Consider the following 22,449-nt stretch of genomic DNA (forward strand, 5'->3'; position numbering starts at 1 on the left):
TTTTTTATAAGAGACCACAGGTCCTTTATTCTACACGTGCTTTGTATTACAAGTATCCTTAAACTTAAAATAGATCGTGATCTGTGATATACAATTTTCCAGACGAGCGCCAGCAGCGAACGTGTTAATTAACGATTCGTTTCGATTTTACCCTATACATTTTTCTTCGCTTAAACAATGCGCGGTTAAATAGGGTATACAAATGCCCACTATCTTAGGCGAGGTAACCAGTTTAAACCCGCAAGTGGGTTAATGGTGAATTACAGACGAGAAAAGGCAGATACATGTGTCTGGACAAGATATTCTTGACAGTTGATGTTGATGAACGATCCCTCCCGGCCTTCGGCTGTTACACCAGCATCAGCATCATCGATGGAGAGGTTCGGTGGCAGCTGCACCTGCACCACTCCGAAGAACGACCGGCCCCGGTATACATTCGCCCTCTCTTCCCTCGGGCCACTGCCACACTTTCGTGTGTAACAACCGATGTACCTTGTTTTTTAGTCCTCGTTCGAACGTTAGACGTCCGAAACTGGAGCACCGAGAGCGATTTCGTCGAATCTAGGAAAGTGTACATTATCGAGGAGAATAAAAATCAGCGTAGGTAACACGTGTTCTCAATTCCATTCAGAAAGAGGTGCCATTATTTGGAAAGGGGGATTTAGAATTAGAATTGAAAAGTTCACCCTTTTCCATCAAATGAGAATACTCTTTTAAAGTAAAAACGAATCACGTTCTATAAATAAACTTTGAGTGCTATTATACGTAGAAATGAAATTCAAACGCCTATGAGAAAGTTCACTAGCCAATTTCGTTCTACTACTAGAGTACTTAATCGAGTTTTTATACTGGTTTCGCATGTTACAGCACAAAACTCGTGTCTAATTAGTTGCTATAGACGCTTGGGACTCTTCTGGAATAGTATAGGTCTTCGAATGTGCCTCTTCGTGACCATTGTGACTTCGTTTGCAGGCGAAATTAGTGGTTAGAACGTAAGTAGGAAAGGAGATTAATGTCGCTGTCGGTAACAAGAAAATTCCCCGCGATCGTTCGATTAGAAAGTGCACCCGCTAAAATGCAAATCAACAACCACGTTCTCAGGGAAGGAGATCTTTTTTTCTTATAAGGAAACCGAGAATATTCCAACACTTTTAATTAACTAACTTTCTCAATCAGGTTCTAGATGGGACTACGAGTCGTCTACCTTTGATCCAGTACCTACAACCTCGATCGTTTTCTGAAAAGGACAAATTATTTTTCTCGGTACTTTGGCAAAAGTAATACGGTTCAATGTACGAAAAATGAAGATTCCGCGAAGACTGAAGGTATTTTAGATCAAAGAACTCGTTTCTTGGAGGGCCTGGAGCGATACTTGGAAGGAACGATTGGCATTGGAACATAATGAGCCAGGACATCACTTGAAAATTGCCAAAGATGCGACGAAAAAGGTAACAGACCATTTCCAAGCATCCTTGGTCACTTTTTGGGAAGATCAAACGGATCAATCCATATTATTAAGATCCTCTTAAGTTTTAAATTTTATTATTTTCATCGGATCGATAAATTAATTGTTTCCAGGATTTCATTTGGGGCATCTTCTTTCGATCCAGACTTGCATCTTTTGCTATTCTCTTTAAAGGTAAGCTGTTTTTACCATTATCCGAGAAGATAACTCTGTTCAGTATACAAAAATGAAGATTCTACCTAAGTTACCGGTATTCTTTATCAAAGAACTCGTTTACCAGGAAACCTGAAACGGTGCACGATGGGCACTGGACCACTATGAGCAAGAACATCCTCCGAAAACCGTCAAAGATACCACGAAAATGGAAGAGCACTTCCGAGAGGTCAAAGAAGAAGAAGAAGAAGATATCCTCTGATGGAGAAAGAAGAGCTGGCCTAGAAACGTTGGTTCTCCGATCTGTTGGTGAGTTTTCAGTCTTCTTCCCCCCTCGTATCACCTCGTCCAGTCGTTCCCCCTTTGACTGGCCATCGTGGACGCGATGATGGTAATGGTAAATGGCCCATGGAGAGGCTCTCCAGTCCGCGCCTCCAGTGGAAACGGGAGCACGCCACGTGAAAGTAGGAAGGGGAGGCTATAGCCGGACCGACGTCGCTTCGTGCGGCTCAGTCGTTCGTGGACCTCGAAGGACGATAGAGGTCGAAGAGGGCACTTCCTCCTCCTCTCCTTCCTCAGCGGCGCCACCACCATCTCCTTCCTTCTCGATACCGTCTTTTCCGCGCCTTCGGCCTTATCCTCCTTAACCGGTGGCGAACAGAACCACCACGAACACGTCCACAATAAGATAATCGCTGGCAGCCGTCTGCTGCTCTTCGAGAAAGTTGTTCCTCCTTAACGACGTCGTTGATACTCTCGATCGTGGGGTAACCGTCCAAACGGATCGTCGTCGACAGTAACGAAGGATGTATCGTCACGTCTGTCTGCTCGCTGGGATCATCCTGCTGTGTTGCATTCAAGGTCGGTATCGCTTTTGAACCAGCTACCAGAATCGACCCGCCATGGTGGTTCCACTCTGGTGAAAGTTGCAACAGGTTACGGACTCGTCTTCTCGCGGAGATGCATCTCCAGGTTCTGAGGCCCTCTTCATTTTTTTTTTTTTTCTGTTTTTTCGAGTCACCTTGAGTTTACCGTTTCACCAAGAAAATCGATCGATGTAATTCATTCTTATTCCCTCGAAAGTAATTTCAACGGTTTCACGGTTGGCTAATTGAGAGACAAATGAACCGGAGGCGATGCACGAACAGACGGGTCCATTCATTATTCCGCGTGAACCAGCCGGTCGACCGGTGAAGAGTAAAACCTATGCCCTGCCGATTCCTGTCCGATGCGTAACGGTGATCGATATTTCGCGTTACGAGCCGTTCGACTGGCAAAATATGAACGTCACAGCGGAACAACATTTGCTGGTAAACTTAGAGTCACGGTTCAGTTAAATTTCAACCTAGGTTGTTCCAATAAAATTTTAATGTACACTCGGTTCATTTCGGCGGGCCAACTCTACGCAAAGTTATTAGAATATTTCATAACTTCCAAATTACTTCCGACCTTTGACATTAGTATATTCACACGAGTTAAATTTCACTTCATACCTGGTTAATTCCAAGTCATAACTTCAAAATTACTTATGAATTTTAGTTTGTACTGGGTCATTGTTTGTCGAGTTGGTATTCAACTGGGTATTGGTCTCTTTCAAAGTGGGTCAGTTAAACATGGTACAAAGTTGAAAGGACCACCGGTATCTCGGACAAAAAGGAAATATAAATCCTTTACTTGACGGAAGCAAGTCCTTCCGGAGCGATACCGATGTTCCCGCATCGACGTTCAGCCTCTCCTTCTTTTTTTCACTTTTTTCCGCGGTAAATGGCTTTGCTCGAAGCATCCATTGAATTCTCGGCAGGGAGCCGGTATCTCTCCATAGCCAAGTGCGATGCTCTTTCAACCGACAGCAAGAATAGAGGGGAGGGTGAAAAAAAAAAAAAAAGAGAGCCAATGGTTTTTCGTTTTAATCTCCCGCACGCTCGAAGCCTCGTGCACGAGCTGACGAGTCACGGGGGCGAGTTCCTTCCTCTTCCTCTCTGCGTGAGCTCCGTGGTGTTGGCGAGTGGCGCGAGAAGAGTGCTACTCTTCGCCTTTTATATTTCCATTTCATCGGCTTGACTTTTAACACTCTGGCTGTTAGCTAATGTTTAGTGAAAATTTTTTCTCAATTTGGTACTATTTTTATGTTACGAAATTGTATCAGACTTTCTACACTTGGAAGGCTTCAATTTGATGTGCCATAAGTGTTCTTTTATAATACTTTTATCTTTGAATATCTCACTAATTAGAACAGAAATATGTACATTTGATTAAACATTTCTTATGGTTCCGCTCCTACGAGTATTTAAAGAGTGCCGTGTAAGTTCGATCGGTTGTTCGACCAGATAACTCGTAAAACGACAAGTTAGCCAAGCTGATTCGCCTAATTAAGTATGCTAATCGTCACTAAAACTTGCTCGTACCAATGAGTTTGAAAATTCATGAGTTGGAATGAAAATAAAGGAAAAAACGTAGCGTTTCGTTGCTGTTATTCGCGCCGGCAAGTATTACGAGACTCTGAACTGTTCAAGAATTTACGTCCATCTCTATGTAATTTCTAATCTCCTTTGATTATAATAATAGTGAATAAAAGAAGTACAGTGAAACCGACCATGTCGATATTACACTGTTTCCACTGGCTCGGTAACACTTTGAAAGCTGCTTTTTAATGAATTTTATAGGAAACATTTAACAGAACCTCGAGTTTGCAGAAAGATTAATTGGAGCATTATTCATACAAGTGATTAATTAAAATGAAATATATTTAAATAAATTTTTCCAACTGTATCATTATTTATGATAGAAAAATTAGCGAAGCTTTTCTAAAGATGTTTAATTTTCTACGCTACTTTGTTTCCAGTCCACTCTCAAATATAATTCTATTGTTAGAAAAGGAACTTAAAATTATAAGAATCAATGATCCCGTGATACGTGCGGTTGTCAAAGGGGTTAAGAACGATTGCGCAAGTTTGTGAAAACTCATTTCCGGAAAGGAAACGTTACGGACAATTTCGTTCGACTGACTATCGAGGAACTCGTCCTTTGAAGTTGCAATAACCGGCTGTTTTACTATTGAAAATCCAAGCACGTATATCCGATTCCATCGTATTGAAAACGTTCTCAAAGCGTCTGTTGAGTCGTGAAACGTTTCAATAAAAGATGATCTTCTAAAAGCGTTACGGTTTCGGTTCATTGACTTTTCGATGCGTTCAAATCCTCCTGACCCACTTACAACATACCCGTCCCTCGGGAAACCGAATGGTTGTAAATTAAATTCACATTCCTTTATGATTGTCTCGAACGAAATTATTTTAACTGAGAGAAAAAATGAAATAAATGGAATACCCGCTGGCTCGACGTACCGTGTCCACATTGTCAACTGTGAAAAATACAGTTATTCATACATTTGTTCGTGTCATGCCAAGTTTACTTGCCCGGAATAATTACAGTTTATTGATATAACATTTCAAAGTCAATTGTCAATCATTTTGAGAAATGATACAGATAGTAAAAGTGATGTAAATTGCAGGTGACGTCTGTCTCATCAAAATCCCATAGAATAAAGACGTGATTGGTTTCGGTGTGACAAATCCAGGTCGGTCAAATATTTTCTAAGCATTTTCGAATAACGGTATAACGATGGCCTCAATGTATCATTGTTCATTTCGAAGGACCAGTACTATGTCTATACACTTTGTCTCAAATGAGTGGGTCAAGTTCATCTTGGATGCTGTAATATTAGCTAATTTAAGGACCGTGGTGTAACAATATATTTTGAATAATCCATAATTTGTATAGAACGTTAATTAGATTTTCTAATGAAACCCCGGAAGTTAATAGAGTTTCTGTGCAAAATCTGTCAGGCGTTTACCACACAATACATATTCCTAGACACCGTTTCTCTTCTTTCCCTTAATTGCATTGACCCCGCTTGCACATACATAATTGAGTTTCCTTCTCGGATACATACAATCTTAAAACAGGACGTCTGAATAGGTAATCGTCCGTTATACATGCAATTACAAGACAGTCGCGCGCTAATTGGCACGCGTACACAGTATTTTCCACTTTTTCTGAAAATCACGATCGACCCGAGTATTGTAATTGATCGTAATTATCGAGGCCTCGACGAAACGCGCAACGAATTCATTATAGGGGAAGACGGGGACAGGGTGTCGGTACCGATGACGGAGGTCGATGCGATACGCTGTTGAATCAAATTTCTGTCGTTCACACGATGCGTGTGTAATTGTTCTTGATGGTTGGCTAGCCTGTTCAATTATGTATTAATGAATATTTTATAAACCCTCGGTGATCAACCCTTTGGCTGCGAAGAGTCTCGAACGTCCATCAACAGCTAAATTACTATCAGAAATTTTATATTTTCCATCAAAGGCCTCGCTGCCTTTGACTTCTTCAAACCTCCCCGTCTCTTAATAGCCTATAGTTGTAACGTTGAAGAAAATGTCGAACAGACTGTCGAAGTAAAGTGTCGTAGAGATGCGTAAGTACGATTTTATGCTAAGTGAAAAGCTTATGGTAGTCGATCGGTTGGAGAGCACGCACAGAAGATCGTATCGATACAGTCTTTCCCCTATGGTGTGTGCCAGGTATGTTTGCGCACACCGTGCAACATCCTAGGAAACGTAAATTATTCATTAAACCACGAACGAAACGTAGTCACGTTCTCGTTCGCTTAGCATCAATTTTTCATCTATTTGGCGTTCAACAGTCCGGCACAAGGAATTCTTTTCTTTCGGTTTTCATTCAGGATCTAACTAACTTGTGCATTAAAACACTTTCGCGGACGGGGGATAGGCACCTTTCACTGTGAATTAGATTAAACGCCCGCGTTTCCATTTATAACGTGTATCTTTTTCAAGAGCAGTTTCTTTTTTTCTATTTCCTTTTTAATGTCGAACACGTACACGGTGTTGGGTTTGTTCAACGAGGCCTCGTGCCACGTTTAATGGAACGTATCGGGAAATCTGGTACGTCTCTAACCGTACTTGAATGGAATTGATATCGAACGGTCACACTTGCTCTTTCCTCGATGCTATTGTATCGCGTTCATTTTCTATTGTTTTTGCCTTTTACGTTATAAATTGAAGGCGAATCGTGGTGAAACGATTTATAATTTAAGATCTGTTTCTTGCGACCATTCGTTGCCGGTATTTTCAATCGAGCCCCTGGTAACTCTGCTAACCACGCGTGACCAATATTTAATAAGTTCGCGATCCCTTTCAGCTGGACAACCAGTTGAACAAGGAACTGGAGAAAGATGAACGGTTCAAAGGAAGAAGCAAACTTCCTTGATTTATTTAGATATCATGTACAGATAATATCGTTATCAATTATTTCATCTATAATTGGTAGACATAAATTGTACACATGTTTTTTTATTTCGAGATTCAAGTCAGGGATGTAGAAATTCTGACATTGGCGTTGACACACATGTTCTTACCAAACAGGTACTTTCTCTCTGTAAATCGACGAGCTTGCTGACGAACCAGCTGCATCGTGGTCGAGTAAAAGCATTAGAACGATATCTATGCGGATATTATTAGTAGTTAAGTATATATTTGCTATTAATATACTAACTGGTCAAACTCGTTTTTCGCTCTTCTATTCCTGATCGACTATTATTTAAGTAGTTGAAACTAGCATTCTACTACGAAGATTTTCCATCGTTCGTCTATCTCAAGATTCCAGCTATTTTATTATAAACGATAGATGGGTGTTTGATAAATCGACCTCCCTATTGAACGCGATCGTATTGCATTTTCCGTTGACGAATGTTTTCTGTCATCGATTACAGCGTTTCAGATTTTGATTTAGGTTTCGACAGTTTGATCGCCGATCGATCATCCTCGGATTGCTGTACAAAGAATTTCTTTCACGATTCTAAAGAATGAATCTCCCATCTTTTGTTGCATTAGTTGAGGCTACTTCAAGTTGAGATATTCGAAGTGAAATCATAGTGGGTCACTGGTTTAATAATACTTGAGATATTTCAGGCAATTTTATCCAGATTGACGATGAAATGGGACAAGTACAAATTTACACATCAGCTTGAACGATGGTCGATGATAAAATGCAACCTGATCCTTGGTTCCATGGAACTCTGTGCCCCGTTCGATCGTTAAACCAGTCGGCTGTCCTTTCGGGAACGGCACCGTTACCGTTCCTCGATTCATCCGCCGTGCTGACCTCAAGACCCACTGAACGTGTTCCTGTGAATTTCATGTGTGTGTTGTTCATTGCTGTAGCTCCATCTCGGATCATCCGTTTCCTCCAACCCATCAGAGATTCAACATGCCCGAGATTTTGTTCCAGTTACCTCCGACAACATTCCTACACGTTCAGTTTCCAAATTCTGCTGTTGTAGAGAAGATTCATGGAATTCTTGTGGGAGGAACTGGAACAGTTAAGTTCAGTGCCAAGATTCTTCTAATTTCCTTAATGAACGTTGAAACGATTAATGATTCTCAGCTAATTAGTACTCCCGTAGAGGTTTGTCTAATTTTCATGGCGTCGTCGATTACTATTCCTATAAAGAAGGTTCGCTTAATTTTCATCGTGGACGTTGAATCGATTCAGTTTCGTTTTAAGATCTCTGTTGCCATAAGGAAGTAAGGTTCTTCTAATTCTTACGGTGGACGTTGAAACGATTAAACTTGGTATTAAAATTACCATAGCGTTTCATCGAAAGATACAACTGCTATAGGGAGTGTTCGTATAATTCTTACGGTTGACGTCAAATAAATTAAGCTTACCGTAAAGATTATCATAACGCATCTCCACGAAATTCAGCTCGTATAGAGGATACTCATCTAATCCTGTTGGTGGACGTCGACAGGATTAAGGTTGGCGTTTAAGATTAGCATAACGTTCCTCCACGATCTCTCATCGAGTTTACAACCAATTTGAAGAAACGTGGAAGGTATACCGGGTTATAGATAGAGGCGATGGTAAGCCAGTAATGATATGCGCATAAAAGATTTCGTGTGTTCTTGCGGGAAAGTACTCGACGTATGCCCGGTATTTACGCCCGTGAGATAATCATAGTAATGCCCGTCACGATTCGACGATGTCAGGTGACGTTGGACGATTCGTTCTGCTAAACTACGTAAATTCCCCAGCTACTGAACGTCATTTTAACATGGCAAAATCTACATTACTTGAATTACTAAGAAACCATAACACAAGTCGAACGATCAAATATTTTAGATAAGTGAACTCTCACTTTTCTTAACTTAATTGTTTCATAGAATAGTAAGTGATGTAGATAGCTTAGTAAGAACCAGTACTCCAAGTATCCTAGATAGAAATCTAATAATTAGTACCCTAAGTGCTCTAGATGGTGCTTTAATAATAATTATCGTTCCGATTATTCCTTTTTTCCCCCTCGATACTAGGTTTTTTTTTTTTTACGTCGATGACAATCTAAAGTAAATCAACTTACAAGATTATTTAACTAGCAAGAATAACAAGACTGTAAACGTAGGGAAAAAGTTTATGATCCGCGTAATTGAATGGCCTAGAAATAGATTCCCTGCTCGACTTCCTCATACCGATCTATCTCGCAGCTCTTTTTCGACTAGCTTCTCATTGCCACGTCATAAAATGTGGCATTTAATATTCGCTCGAATAAGAATCAACAGTTCTTTTTTATTACAGGCTACTCATGCTTTTTGCAAACTCATCGATCGACTTCGCGTTCATTCGTTTCCTTTTAACGAGAACAAAAAAGGGGAACGAGAAGTTGTTAATGCATTCGCCTCGATGCATTTTATACATATGTATATTCAATATCATTGGATCTTATCTATCCGACCTATCGGTTTCACGCTCTACTTTCTTCATTTACACGTATCCAATAATTTCTCTCGGGCCATTAGCGAACAAACGAACAAAAGGATTCCGTGTAACGCGTTCGAGAAAGTCACGATTCAAAGATAAAAACGATTATTGGGTTAATCTGAAATTATATACTTTTTTCATTTATGTAATTGTTCTGAGGGAAAAATCTGAGAGAAAGCCAACATCTCTCTTCATTTTTTCAGTCATTTAGATTCAATTGATAACACCATTGATCACCATGGCATTTATGGTGTTCAGGATAATTCTAAAGCCATGAAACCCTGACCTAGACTTAAGTAGGTATGGAGGTAAGGTCGAGGTTACTTTCAGGCTCTTTCTTCTCGATGAATCACAGGAATCGCAGTAAATTAATAGTTGCATCCGTAGCTGAAGGCTTTCGCCTCGTTTGCTCCTATCAATGAAAGATTGAGATCGTTGAAAATGATCCTACTAGCATGATTTTCCTCCGTTGAACTTCGCCAATCAGTCACCATAAATCATACGTTGCTGAAGGAGAAAATGAACAGAGGAGGGATCGCGTTTTCTATGCAATTTTCATCGAACACTATACGGTTGAATCTGGGTCACTTTCGACGTGCATTTCACACAGCGAAACAGTGGTTAACGCGTTAAACGAACAATCAGCCGACCTCTTGGGGCCTATCAATGGTATATCGCTAATTAAGGGTCGAGGTCGTTCTTGCGGATCATTTGTATCACGATGGAAGTTTTACCTCGCAGGCTGATTCGTTTTATTTTTATCGTAAATAACTAAATTTGCAAGTAAACGACGAGAGAATATTTGCCATCTTTGGTCAAGCAACTAAAATATTTTGCAATATTGTACACTAGATTAAAAGTGAAATCCGTCGATTAAAATGGTCCGATGACTTAATAACATCGATCAAAGCTGTCAACTCTCGTAACAACATCGTTATATATCTATCCGACTAATTTATTGGCTCGCCGAGAAAGGAAAAAAGGTTCAACGATCGTTGTTGGTTGTCGACCTTCGTCGTCTAATTATCCTTTCTCTGGGATGCAGTGATGCGTTTCTTTTTAATCGCTCAATATTCCGTCCCTCTTACCTCGTTTTATCCTAATTACCTTTAATACTCAATTTCCTTAAACGCAAACGCACTGAGCGCGCATACGTTTACCGTAAACTACTCTCGGGATGCGGTTTCTACGTTGTTCAATGAAACACCTCTGCTCAAGAAAATCTCGAATTACACGCGAAGGTTTATGCCTTCGAGACGTAGCATCCTTATGGGATTCCACGGATTTTAACTACCGCTACGCGGACGTTCAGTTACCAAGGTGCATGCTTAAACGTCGTAACTCATCTTCCGCGTCGCATGAAACACCGAGATCGATCCTCTGAACCTTTTAGTGCTCGATATAATATTAACCGTTTCATTTAAAGCCCCGAGAGATTCTCGAATTCTGAATTTATTATAACTTCTTTTTATTCGGCTATGCGTCACGGGGCATCGTTGAACGGAATCACGAACAACAGTAAGAGAATCGCGTGCGACACGTTCGTCGATTGAAATTTCATCGGTTTGCCAACAAATCAAAGCACGCACCTTTGTAAGCTTCTTTTCCCGTGGAGTAAAGTGCTCGTACACATTGGAATTTTCACGCGACTCAATCGACGGAGACGAACTTGAGAGAAAAAAGAAAAAGTTGGACAGTCGAGTATGTTCGATCGATGATTTGCTCCGATACCGATCATTCGCTTACAAGTTCACTCGTTTTCTCGCTTGCACACGCTTGCAAGATGGAGCGATCTGGGAGGTAGTTTTTCGCCCTAGTACTCCACTTACCACTCCGCACGCCACTTAAACCGAACGCGACGATTTATGGAACGCGACTCGTTTGTCGTGCTCCTTCGCAACCGGCGACACACATACCGATGCTTTTTACCGATCGTCAGGGCCACGCGCCGTTCCCTACCCTCTTCATTACGATCGTTCCTGTTCATCTCATTTTAATAATGTCAGCTTTCTTGTTCGTGTTTGCTTTTTGCCAACCTCGAGGTGTTCGGTGACAAGAAAATTGGATTTATAATCCAGCGCAATTGAATACTGCATTCTCTATGAAAAATGGAACCGAAAAGTCTTTTATCATTTTGTAATCTGATACTTCGTTCTCGAGATATAAGCGATTGAAAATTTCATCTTCCACTTCCGGGGACCGCGCGCCTGAAGACGCGGCGCCCCGGAAGTGGAGGATGAAATTTTTAATCGCTTATATCTCGAGAACGAAGCCGCGGATTGGAAAATGGTAAAGGACTTTTCGATTTGCAATGGGAAAATCTGTTATTTTCACGGTACACGCCTTCTATAAAATCAATTCCAATCTTCTTCCACCATTTGAAATACAGTTAGAAGAGATTAGTTGGAATCGTGTTTATGACCATTGTTTCGAGAGAACTGTAACACGGCCTTCCTCTCAATGATCCTGGTGTCGTTGCACGCCTAAGAAGCGCGTGAAACCAGTTTCGATTAGCTACACTCGGCTAAATTGTAATTGGTCGCTCCACGGGTTAACATATTAATCGGGTTCAGATCTATTCACTGTTGAACGATAACGCGAGCCATTCAGAAGGCTTCGATTCTAATTGTAAAAGACCCTCGTACGTGTGAAGTTATTCAAATTGAAAAATAATCCGAAGCGTTTTTTCATTTTCAATCGGATTTTGTTATTCGAGCTCGCGTGCTACATAACAGAAATAAAGGCTCGTTAATGCAACGAAAGGCTTGGACGTGTTACGGGACAATGCTATGAGGAAGACGAGATCGTTTCGCGATGATAAAGTGGCCGGCTACGCCGAGAAGATCGGTCGTAGCTTGGGTTAGAGGATGCTGTGCACGAACCGAGCAGAGCCAAGAACTGTGAACACGAACGACCTTACCGTGATTTTCACGCTATCGATCGCGAATGATTTACGCGCCCGTTGCTTTCGCTTCGACCGGATACTCTCCTCTGCACGCGATTATGCGCAAGAATTAATGGATCTTTTACCTTAACGCTACTCTTTTTTTTTGTTTCACAGCTTCCCTTATTTTTCTATTCTCAAGTCTGAATACCTTCCGGACATCTAAAAGACGCCCGAGCAACGGTTTCACGTGTACACTTTGTGTAAACGCATAAACAGGTCCACGGTTCCCGTAGTCCCACGCCCGTACCACTTGTCGAACGTATTTACACGTCCAGGTTCGAAACGGTAAAAGAAAAGATCCCGTGGACTGTTGGACTCGCGGAAGAATCGCAAGCTGTTGAAGTAAGAACCGCGTCGAGTCGTGCACACTCAGCTCAGATAACCGATCGCGAGCACACGGTACAATTTGTCAAGCGTTCCAACGTTTGCCCGCGTCCGCTAGAATCCGTAGGAAAGTTGGAAAAAGTTATTCGACGATTCCGACTTCCGTGCGAGTATAGCGATTTATCAGCAACACCTGATCCTCGACGCGGCGTTAATTAAGTCGAAGGCTAACTCGATTCTTTCACGTCGATTTCACGGTTCAGCGTTTCTCGTTTTCACACCATAACGCATTCTTCGACACGAACTTCTTCCTCCTCTTCTTTTCTTCTTCTTTCCGACGCTTTGATTGCCTCGTTCACGGCCAGTTTACACGTTCTAGCACGTGTTCAATTAATTGACACCCACTTAACCCTCTGCAATTCGTCGTCCACCGTAATTCGACAGTAGATGTATCATTGTGTCAAGTGGAACGTTTGCTAGATGTAAATTGAACATTTTCACCGCGTTAATCCTGAATTTTCAACGACGTATATATACGTCCTACGCGGGTAACTCGTTAATCATCTTTCTTTCCAAGGAAGCCTTATGAATCAGAGAGGTAGGGTGTGCATTTCTAACCGGAACACCCCCTTTCTACCGTTTCTATGCTGTGTCTCCAGGAATAGCGGCGGAAAATACGAACAAAAGCCGCAAAAGTCCCGTACATTGTTCATTTTATTTATGAGCCACGACTTATTCGTATCAAATCGTTCCGGTTCGTTAAACAGATCCTTATTTCTCTGTGTTATCGATCGTTGGCGATCCAAGTGCACACCAAGTCTTGTTCCTCTCTCGGCTTCTCGTTTCGTGGACAAAAATCCAAGGAGCAGCATCCACCCGGTCAGTGTGCATCCTTGCCGTGGTTCACCGACCCGCATATTTCTCCTTCCTCTCTCTTTCGCCCTCTTTATCCCTCTTTTGTCCTCCTTCTATCTCGCTTCCTCGTTCGAGCAAATGGCGCGTATCCATTGTGCACATCGCGCGGATGCATGCACGCGCACGTACTCCTACAATTTCCTACGAGATCGCTACATGCATATACGTGTGTATAATTCGATCTGCATTGTTCGCCAATTCACCCTCTGGCCAGACGTCGCCGCTGATTGCCATAATTGATTCACTTAATCGCGTTCGTGGGAGTGACGGACACCTCCTTCTCGGACCAGGCTGTCAACATGCTAATCACGCGACCACTTGGACAACTGACGTCCGCTCGACCAAGAATCCGATACTCTTCTTCTTCTTCCTATGGCAACGGTCTTGTGTTACTTCGTAGTTTACCTCGATCCTTTTTCTGATAAACTGTCCGCTTCTCCTTTCTTCTAATTACACCGATTCTTTTGTCCGGCAAGATTATGAAATTTGTAGACACTCCGTTGGGTTAATCATGGGTGATAGTTGGACATTTGAAATTAATGACATTAGAAAGCTAACTTTCGAAACTTGGCAATCTTGGTCATTAGGATTTCACGGTAATCTTAAGATTAAGGGTGAAATCTGAGGAATAAATTTTATATTATTTTCAATGGATCTTGGTATTACCCTCTTAGAATTATATACGAGGACGTATACATATTCGCGAAGATGCGATAGAAGAATATTCTATCGATCGACGTTCGATGAAAATTCAATTTAGATATCGTCGCGGTGCATACTTGCATCGCGACTGAGCCACATCAACCCTCGATAAATCAGATGATCGATAAATCGTAATCGTCGTGATTACGATAAGCATGTACGCTCGTAAGCGCATCCACGAGCCTTATCTGTACTCGGTATTCGGTTATTAGCCTGCTCTGGCTCCCCGCGAAGCAGGAAGAAGCGTAACTCGATTATTACGCGAAAAAGGTTATAATATCGGGAAACATTCGCGGCATCTTTGAACGGCAAGAGTCCACCGTATTACAATGCGTATCGTTTTATCTCGTTCGATATGTGAATTTCAGCGATGGTTCTCTGATTTTAGCTGAATTACCAACTGCGAGCACGGGATCGAACGCCGATTCTGATCGCACGCGTTCCTGGCAAATTGTATCCCCGGGAGTTTCACGAAAGAAAAACATTTTACGAGCAGTGGATGTACGGTACACGCACCACACGTGACTTTGATCGTAGATAAATTATCACGAGGAGAGAGATTAAACCGTCCATCACAATTTGATAAGAATTTATGGAATTAATAACAAGTGAAACCCGTACGAGTTTCTTCTTTCTTTGTATCTTGGATACTCGAGAAAGAAGATAATAATTGTCAAGTGACGCAGAGACGAAGGAATTCATCTTTTTACGTGTAACGATGTAACAGGTAACTCGTTTCGTCGAGAGATTCGGTCGAAACTTTAATTGCTTCCTGTTGACCCTTCTTGCAGATATCTCTGGTACAGGTCCGTTGGCTGGTTTCGGTCCAGTGATCGTCGGGTCAACAGCACAGAGGATTTACTACGCGAGTTCTACACCGACTCGCGTAATATGTAACAAATTATAAAATCGAAGTGTACAGTTAAAGATAAGCGAGTGAATACGCGTGCCGTCCCTCGCGATACTCTTACGTCAAGGAAACATTAAAGCGTCCTTCTGATATCTCAACATTTTGACAGTGGCTATGACTTATAATTCTCTTTATAGAAGATATACATTTTTACCCTCTAATGTAAAAGGTTACGATTCGAGTTTAGAAACGGATTCGCTTTTCCTATATAAACGTCAATGATAATATGTCAATTATCCATTGCTTCAAGCATTCGTCTTTCGCTAGTCATCTTCTTATTCAGCCTCACGTGTATGTATGTACGTACATAAGCACGTGAGTCCCTTCGTTGTAATTACGTCGTTACATGTCGGTTCAATAAAGGAGGCTCGCGATAAAACGGAGTAACAGTAAATGTCATTTCATTTTACGATCCACTAGGTACCTCGTTACGTATCAGGAGTAAAAGGTGTACACGTTGTATCTCGTTCCACGAGATCGATCAAACGCTAACGCGATCGCCGATGCGTGCCGTGGATTAAAGGATAACACGATCGTTCCAGCTGATCTCGATTGATTTCTGTTACAGACTTCGTGACCGCTGCCTGTCCAAGAATATGTCCGCCGAGCGGAGAGCCGGTCTGCGGTAGCGATGGGGTGATCTACGCGTCCCAGTGTGAAATGCGGAAGAAGATGTGTGGAAAGGGTGAGGAACTTTGAACTACAATAATTATGATTCCACGGTGTATTTCTTTTAACGATTATACAGTTGTTTTACAACATCCGTCGATTAGTCGAGACGTTTCGTTCCCTCGTTTCGCGCGTTGAACGTCTTTAAATCTCTGCTATTAATGTTAATGGATAGTCATGCGCAACTTAAGCTTTCCTTAGATAAAAAGAAAAAGTGATCCTCTCCCTGGCTCTCCCAGCTCTCCAGACTCGTGACCTTGGTTCGGACGTCTGATATTTATTACACTGTGTCATCTTGCCTCACCGCGTGACTACAAATTGTACAGGGGTAACCGTGTCCACGGAGAAGACCGCCTGCCTAAGGTCATCAGGTAGCAAGTGCGAGCATCGTTGTCCAGGAGATCAGGATCCTGTATGCGGTACCGATGGCCGCACGTATCTGAACAAGTGCATGTTAAGGGTCGAGATCTGCAGGGTCGGCATCGAGTTGTCTCACTTGGGTCCCTGCAATAACATCTCCGCCCACAGGGAGAATTGCCCTGTGTCTTGTGACTTTGCACCGCTCGATGGACCCATCTGTGGAAGCGATGGAAACGTTTACAAGTCTACTTGCCAAATGAAGCTGCTCACCTGCGGGTATTTTAACTTTGTACCGCATATAAAATTTCTGATCTTCTTTGGTAACTAAAATACTTGTTTCCCCATCGTAGACAAGGCGTCGTGCGTACGAACAAAAAGCATTGTCAGACGACGAGACACTGTCGTGAATCTTGTTGGCGTGGGGCCAAGCCAGCCTGCGGTAGCGACGGCATCCTCTACTCGAACACCTGCAAAATGCGAGCTAAGAATTGCGGGTAAGCATAGCATGTAAATCCTTGAGAAAATCCTCGTTTCGAATAACTAACGAGTCTCATGGTTGAATTTTCTTCGTTTCTCACGGATACTCAATTTATATGATCGTTTAGCAAGCACGTGTTCGAGGTGCCAATGTCGTTCTGCGTGTCGCGGGAGCGGACATCCGGTGGTCAAACGAACGCGTGTCCTTTGGACTGTAAAAATGAACCGGAAGCGCCAACCTGCGGATCGGACGGAAGTATATATAGGAACGAGTGCGAGATGCAGATGTTGAATTGCGGGTCAGTTTTTCTATCATTGAAATTGGCAAGGTGGACTGTCTTTTATATGTATAGATGGTTGCTGTGAATTTTATTGATCATCGAGGTATTACGAATTTCCAGGCAAGCGAGAAGAAAGGTGACCGTGGTGGATTTCGAGAAGTGTCGACCACGTTTGACTAAGTGTATGAAACAACAGCAAAGATGCGGGAACGATGTAGATCCAGTATGTGGAAGCGACGCGAACACTTATTCGAATCAGTGTCATCTGAACGTGGCAGTGTGCCTGTAAGTTAGCGTTCCAAGTTTCCGGGAAGATTCATTTACACAGAATTCGGAATGAAATATCGCGCAGTTACCGTAACTGCTTAGCGTCTCATGCGTCTTTAGCAGCTTTCTACAGTTTGAATTTATTATCGCTTGATGTTACAATCACCCTTATCGTCATTGTTCCGTTTCAGAAAGGGCATTCAATTGGCTCACGTAGGAGAATGCACGACCTTGAAAGAGACCGAACAGTGCCCCGAAGATTGTACCGAGGTACCCGAAGAACCAGTTTGTGGAAGTGACGGCAACGTTTACCGGTGATTAAGAATGTTATTTGGATTCCAGGATGTTCGGCGCCGAGAGTTTTAAGGGCGCGTGAATCACGAGCGATCGCTCGTTAGAAGGGATAAGCTACTCTGTATTTCAAAACAACCATTTGTATCATTATAAAGTCCCAACCCTTCTATAGACTATCAAAGCTTTATCGTCCAACAAATTTTCATTGATGATTACTCGAGTCAAACCCCCTCGGGGAATCCTAGAAACTCTCGTGACATCTGACGGTCTATATTACTCTAGAGAAATTTATGTCTACAAATGCGTCACACGTGTACTCGTATGCTTTTAGGTCCCTTTGCCATCTGCGGCGTGAAACATGCGGTCAGAGGGTGGTTCAAGTTCCAGCACAACATTGTCGTACCACAGCACTTTGCAACCAGATCTGCAGCGGGGAACGCCAGTTTGTTTGCGGTTCCGACAACAAGCTTTATCGTAACGAGTGCGAGATGAAGAGGGACAATTGCGGGTAAGTGGCAATTGTGCTGTTGAAATTACATCTACTCTGAATGCAGATAATCTTACAAATGGGGACTACCCATACATGAAACCGGCGGCACATGGAACACGTGGAATTGATTTAAAAATTGATAAAGTTGTCCCGAAACGTTCTAATCCTTTAATTCCTGTCGTTCAGAAAACACGTGTACGTTGTGCCCATGAAGAGATGCGTCCAAGGCTTTTTGTTCCGTGGCTGCCAAAAGATCTGCCCGCCCTATTATGATCCGGTTTGTGGTACCGACGGCATGACCTACAGCAACGAATGTTTCCTGGAAATCGAGAACTGCCGCAGTCGAAGTCTAGTTACAAAGAAGTATCATGGAGTATGCGGCCAACCAACGGAGGAGCCTAAGAATTATTTATATTAAGCAGGATGAACGAGTTTTATCTTTCTCGAGAAAAAAAAGAATACTCTTTCGAAAAGTTCGATGAATATTTCAAAACGACTCGAATTCAGTCGAGTCGGCTGATATTCTTGTAAGATACTCCTTGGCGACGATCGAACAAAAATTGATCGATGAAAATGATTGATTGTCTAGAGTTCGATCTAAGGTTCAACATTTTTGTGAATCTCTATGGAAATTTAATGCTACGTGTCTTTCTAAGAGAAAAGGAAACGAGTATCTCGTTAGTTTGCGCGTATAGGGAATTTTTTATTATTTCCATAATCGATAGAGGTTGTCGAATCATTCACGAATTCATGCATGGATCGTTCGTTCGATTATGGATCTTCAATTCGACCAAGTGTGTAGTCTATAGACAGGGGACAATTTTCGCAAAAGCGACTGTCCACGAATTATCGAATCTTTATATTTATTTCGCGTTTTTCCACTTCAACCGAAATCATTCAACGCGATTTTATAAACTTGTTGCGATACGAATTCGTGACATTTATTAGGGGAACTCCCCAAGGGTCCTCCTCGTAATAACATGATCCATGAACATGTAAATCAAAGGAGGATACTTGGGGAGTTCTTCTTGGTAGATCGATCGTGTATTCGTGTAAAGCTCATTCGATATTACATACTAGCCGGTAAAATCATTCTTATTTATTGTAGTATTAATTATCGTATCGTTCTTGCATCATTCTGTTTATCGCTATAGCTACTACGGTAACAAAATAGTTCCAGAACGTACCCTACTTCTAATTCTAAAGAAATATTTAGCTATTGTGTATCTCTTATCTGACGTGTGATGTGTGTTCATATTCTGATTATCATCGTATCCTTTATTTATTATAAAAGAACATATGCGACAATCCTTTCTTTGTATCGACACTAACATACATGCTTCCAATGTTAATAATAAACTATATACGTATATTTTAAGGTACAAAATCGATGAAATTCTTCGAAAAAATTTTATTCTAAATTTTGTATAAATTCGTAACTTATTTTGCAACAATAGATATTATAGGTTTTGATAAAAAAATAGTCTAGAAAAGGACCGTCCGATGGCGTTAAGGTTCAGAATCGGGAACGTCACCGCAAGATGGCGGCCAAGTACGCTGATATTGACAGGTGCTGAGAGAGCATGGCGGCCAGTGTTTACGACAACTGATCGCGACCGATCGAATTTGCGGATCATCCGGCTGATTCGTGTATTGTGTACGATTCCTCCTTTGACACAGTTTCATCGGTATCTCCGAACCGTACGTTGATCGTTCGCATTAGTTTCTACCCAAAGAAAATCGAGTGTACAGTTGATCCGGTCAGTGAAACGCGTGTCCCAATCTCGAAAGTTTGGGATCAGGTGGTGAATTTGTCGCTGATACGGGAGTGCTTTCGAAGCGGATCATCGGAATATTACGAGATTCGTTCTAATCGTAAGTACAAATAATTATCCCTTATTCCATCATTGATAGAACGATAGTATAAACGCTTCGAAAGCAAGTTGCTTTTACTTTGAATATTACATGGATAAAATTAGATAAGCGAACGATCGAAGAGGCCATCTTTGAGCCTCCCTATGTGTTGGTTTTCGCCGGCGAAAAGGATCGCGATTACACGAATCGTATTACATAAAACGTTGCTAGCGGATGACACACGGGATGCCTTAGATAATCGTTACGCGAGAGGAAGGGCTTCCTTCTTCCTGTGTTGGACGCTTTCTACGCAGGTCGCATACAAGATCATTCTGTACGAAGCGTTTATACTTTTGTATTAAATTCGTACGCAATTAATCTCGAGCTCTAAGGTGGTTGTATCACGAATGTCAAAATCGAAAGGTAGAACATTGGTAATATGACAAATGAAGTCATTTCAGTCAAAACATATGATTCCCAAACTTTAAGATAAGTCACCTTCGTTCTAATTGTTAGGGAAACTCATATCCTACAATTCTATAATTATTTAAGAATATTAGAAATCTTGGTCAACGTTAAAAATGTCTTTCGAGCACGTACTTTTCCTATACTATATGCTCACGTGCGGTTTGAGCTTCCTTTAGTTAAAAGGAAGTGTACCATCATTTGCCTTATCTATCCATAATCTTTATTGTGCGAGGACAGAAGATTCTAGGTTAGGCTCTCCTTAGGATTTCCCAAGACCGAGGGCAAATGGTGGGAGGTTCCTCCCTTTACACTTACCCTTAATAAAAAAAGGCCTACGTTATAATTTTGATTGAAATTGTCTTCATTTAAAACTTTGAAGATTCCTCATCGTAAGTTGCGTGCGACAGAAATTAGAAAAACATCGATACGGTCATATTTCTGCGACGTAGACCATTGCGTTTTAGCCTACGATTGCAAATTTCTCGTCATGCCTGTCATATCTTTGATTTCCAAAAAATTAATAACGTCATCATCTGCTTATGTTACCCAAGTGTTAACGTGAAAATTGATTGAAATAAATTCAGGCTACAAGAAAATGTTGCGTGTTGAGAAACGAATTTTCTCATCGCGTCCAATTTAATCGTAGCCAATTAAATTCTTTTTACTCGCGTCGAGCTGTCGAGAGCACATTTCTCCGGTGAATTACGAGTATGCAGAGAGAAAGAATGTTTGCGAGTGACGTAACATAGGAACAGCCGCGGTTAGCGGCGAGTCACTAATTCTCGTATTTACTTCATCCACCTTTTGTTATCTTATCATTATCTCTCGCGTTAATGGCGCGACCAGTGGCGCTGTTCTTGCACAGTCACTCGCAAACAATCCTGAAACCGTTTGTTCTTTCGTCAGGATTCCAATGGTTCGGGAAAGAACGTCCTTCGCGCGTAATGAAATTTATCGATCGGTATCTCGCAGAACGGAGTCGTCGCGGCGGTTCTTTTTGAAAACGTGTTTGCGAATTCGCGCCGCATCGTTTTTTCGTTGTCACCTTCATTTTCTTTTTCGCGTGCATTTGGCTCCTCTTGAAATATGCACTCTTTTAAAATAAAGAAGTATTACATAATTTTATGTTGATTAATTTATGAAGGTCTGGTAGTAATAGTTTAGTCAATTCCGATGTTAGGAACTCGAAAACCATACACGAAATAAAAAAAAAAAAAAAGAAACAAGATGTCACTGGTTGTTAGGAAGAAAAAATTTAGGTGGACTGGGTGCGCTCAAGGCACACAAAGAAACGTCAATGAAATCGGCCTCGACCAATCGCAGCGGCACCTTGTCCCGTTCCTCCCTATTAAATGAATTTCCTAGCGAGTTGACCTGCAGATTGCTCTCGCGCTCCCAATTGCTTTCCTATTACTGTCCGCCCGTTTCTGTGACTCGTTTGGATCTTCCTGTCGCGGATTATCCTCGTGAAATGCTCGCGTGAATTGCTTCATATCACGTTGCATTATATTTACCGCGAGAAGATCAAGTAATTAACAAGCCGGTACATAGTTCGTAGAAGAACGTTGACGGTGATGTTGGATGCCGGATTATGCATTCATTTATGGATCAGGGAAAAGCACATCCTTCTTTCTATCTTCTACAATAAACATTTTCTTTTACGACCCTATCTATAAAAAATACATCTTATAGCAGCATTCCCAAAAAGCATTGACCTTTCCCGGGGAAACAGATGGTACCAGATGGAAAGAGGAAAGCACCGCGTATCTTCCGTTCCATTTCCAATAGTCGATCGTGTAAGAGGAGAACGGAAGAAGAGTTGCAGCCGTTTCATCGGCCAGAAACAGTGTATATCCAGCGTAATGCTGCAATTACGCGAGATTACACGGGCTGGATGGAACAAGCAGGCGGCGCTTTGTAAGGTTTTCAGCAACGTGTATCGAAAATTGAAGCTCGTGAAACGAGCAATGGGAAGTAACAGCGTGGCGCGTCTCGTTTCTCAAGTTTCGGTAAAGCCAAGCCGTGTTA

General features: G+C 41.8%; 2 protein-coding genes across 9 annotated transcripts in view; both read left to right on the forward strand.

The window, feature by feature from the left end:
• The first annotated feature begins 867 nt into the window (after nucleotides 1–867).
• Nucleotides 868–19,446, forward strand: LOC117601523 (agrin). The gene is made up of 12 exons (XM_034318369.2): nucleotides 868–992; nucleotides 1,177–1,448; nucleotides 1,579–1,639; nucleotides 1,746–1,927; nucleotides 15,830–15,946; nucleotides 16,257–16,566; nucleotides 16,641–16,784; nucleotides 16,896–17,066; nucleotides 17,169–17,333; nucleotides 17,507–17,629; nucleotides 17,941–18,117; nucleotides 18,286–19,446. The coding sequence occupies exons 4-12, from the start codon at nucleotides 1,783–1,785 to the stop codon at nucleotides 18,515–18,517; spliced, it is 1,584 nt and encodes a 527-aa protein (XP_034174260.1). The 5' UTR covers nucleotides 868–992; nucleotides 1,177–1,448; nucleotides 1,579–1,639; nucleotides 1,746–1,782; the 3' UTR covers nucleotides 18,518–19,446.
• Nucleotides 19,447–19,659: 213 nt separating this feature from the next.
• The window catches only part of Fak (protein tyrosine kinase 2 Fak), a 30,617-nt gene continuing 27,827 nt past the window's right edge, over nucleotides 19,660–22,449 (forward strand). For 4 of the 8 annotated variants that reach the window (XM_034318332.2, XM_034318334.2, XM_034318333.2 and 1 more), the window contains exon 1: nucleotides 19,665–19,974. The gene's annotated coding sequence lies outside the window, so the exon portion shown is untranslated. Of the gene's footprint in view, nucleotides 19,975–22,449 lie in introns of all 8 variants that reach the window. The other 4 variants (XM_076688645.1, XM_034318338.2, XM_076688644.1 and 1 more) reach the window with 4 other exon arrangements.

This window comes from Osmia lignaria, chromosome 6 (assembly GCF_051020975.1).
Source record: "Osmia lignaria lignaria isolate PbOS001 chromosome 6, iyOsmLign1, whole genome shotgun sequence".
Lineage (NCBI taxonomy): Eukaryota > Metazoa > Arthropoda > Insecta > Hymenoptera > Megachilidae > Osmia > Osmia lignaria.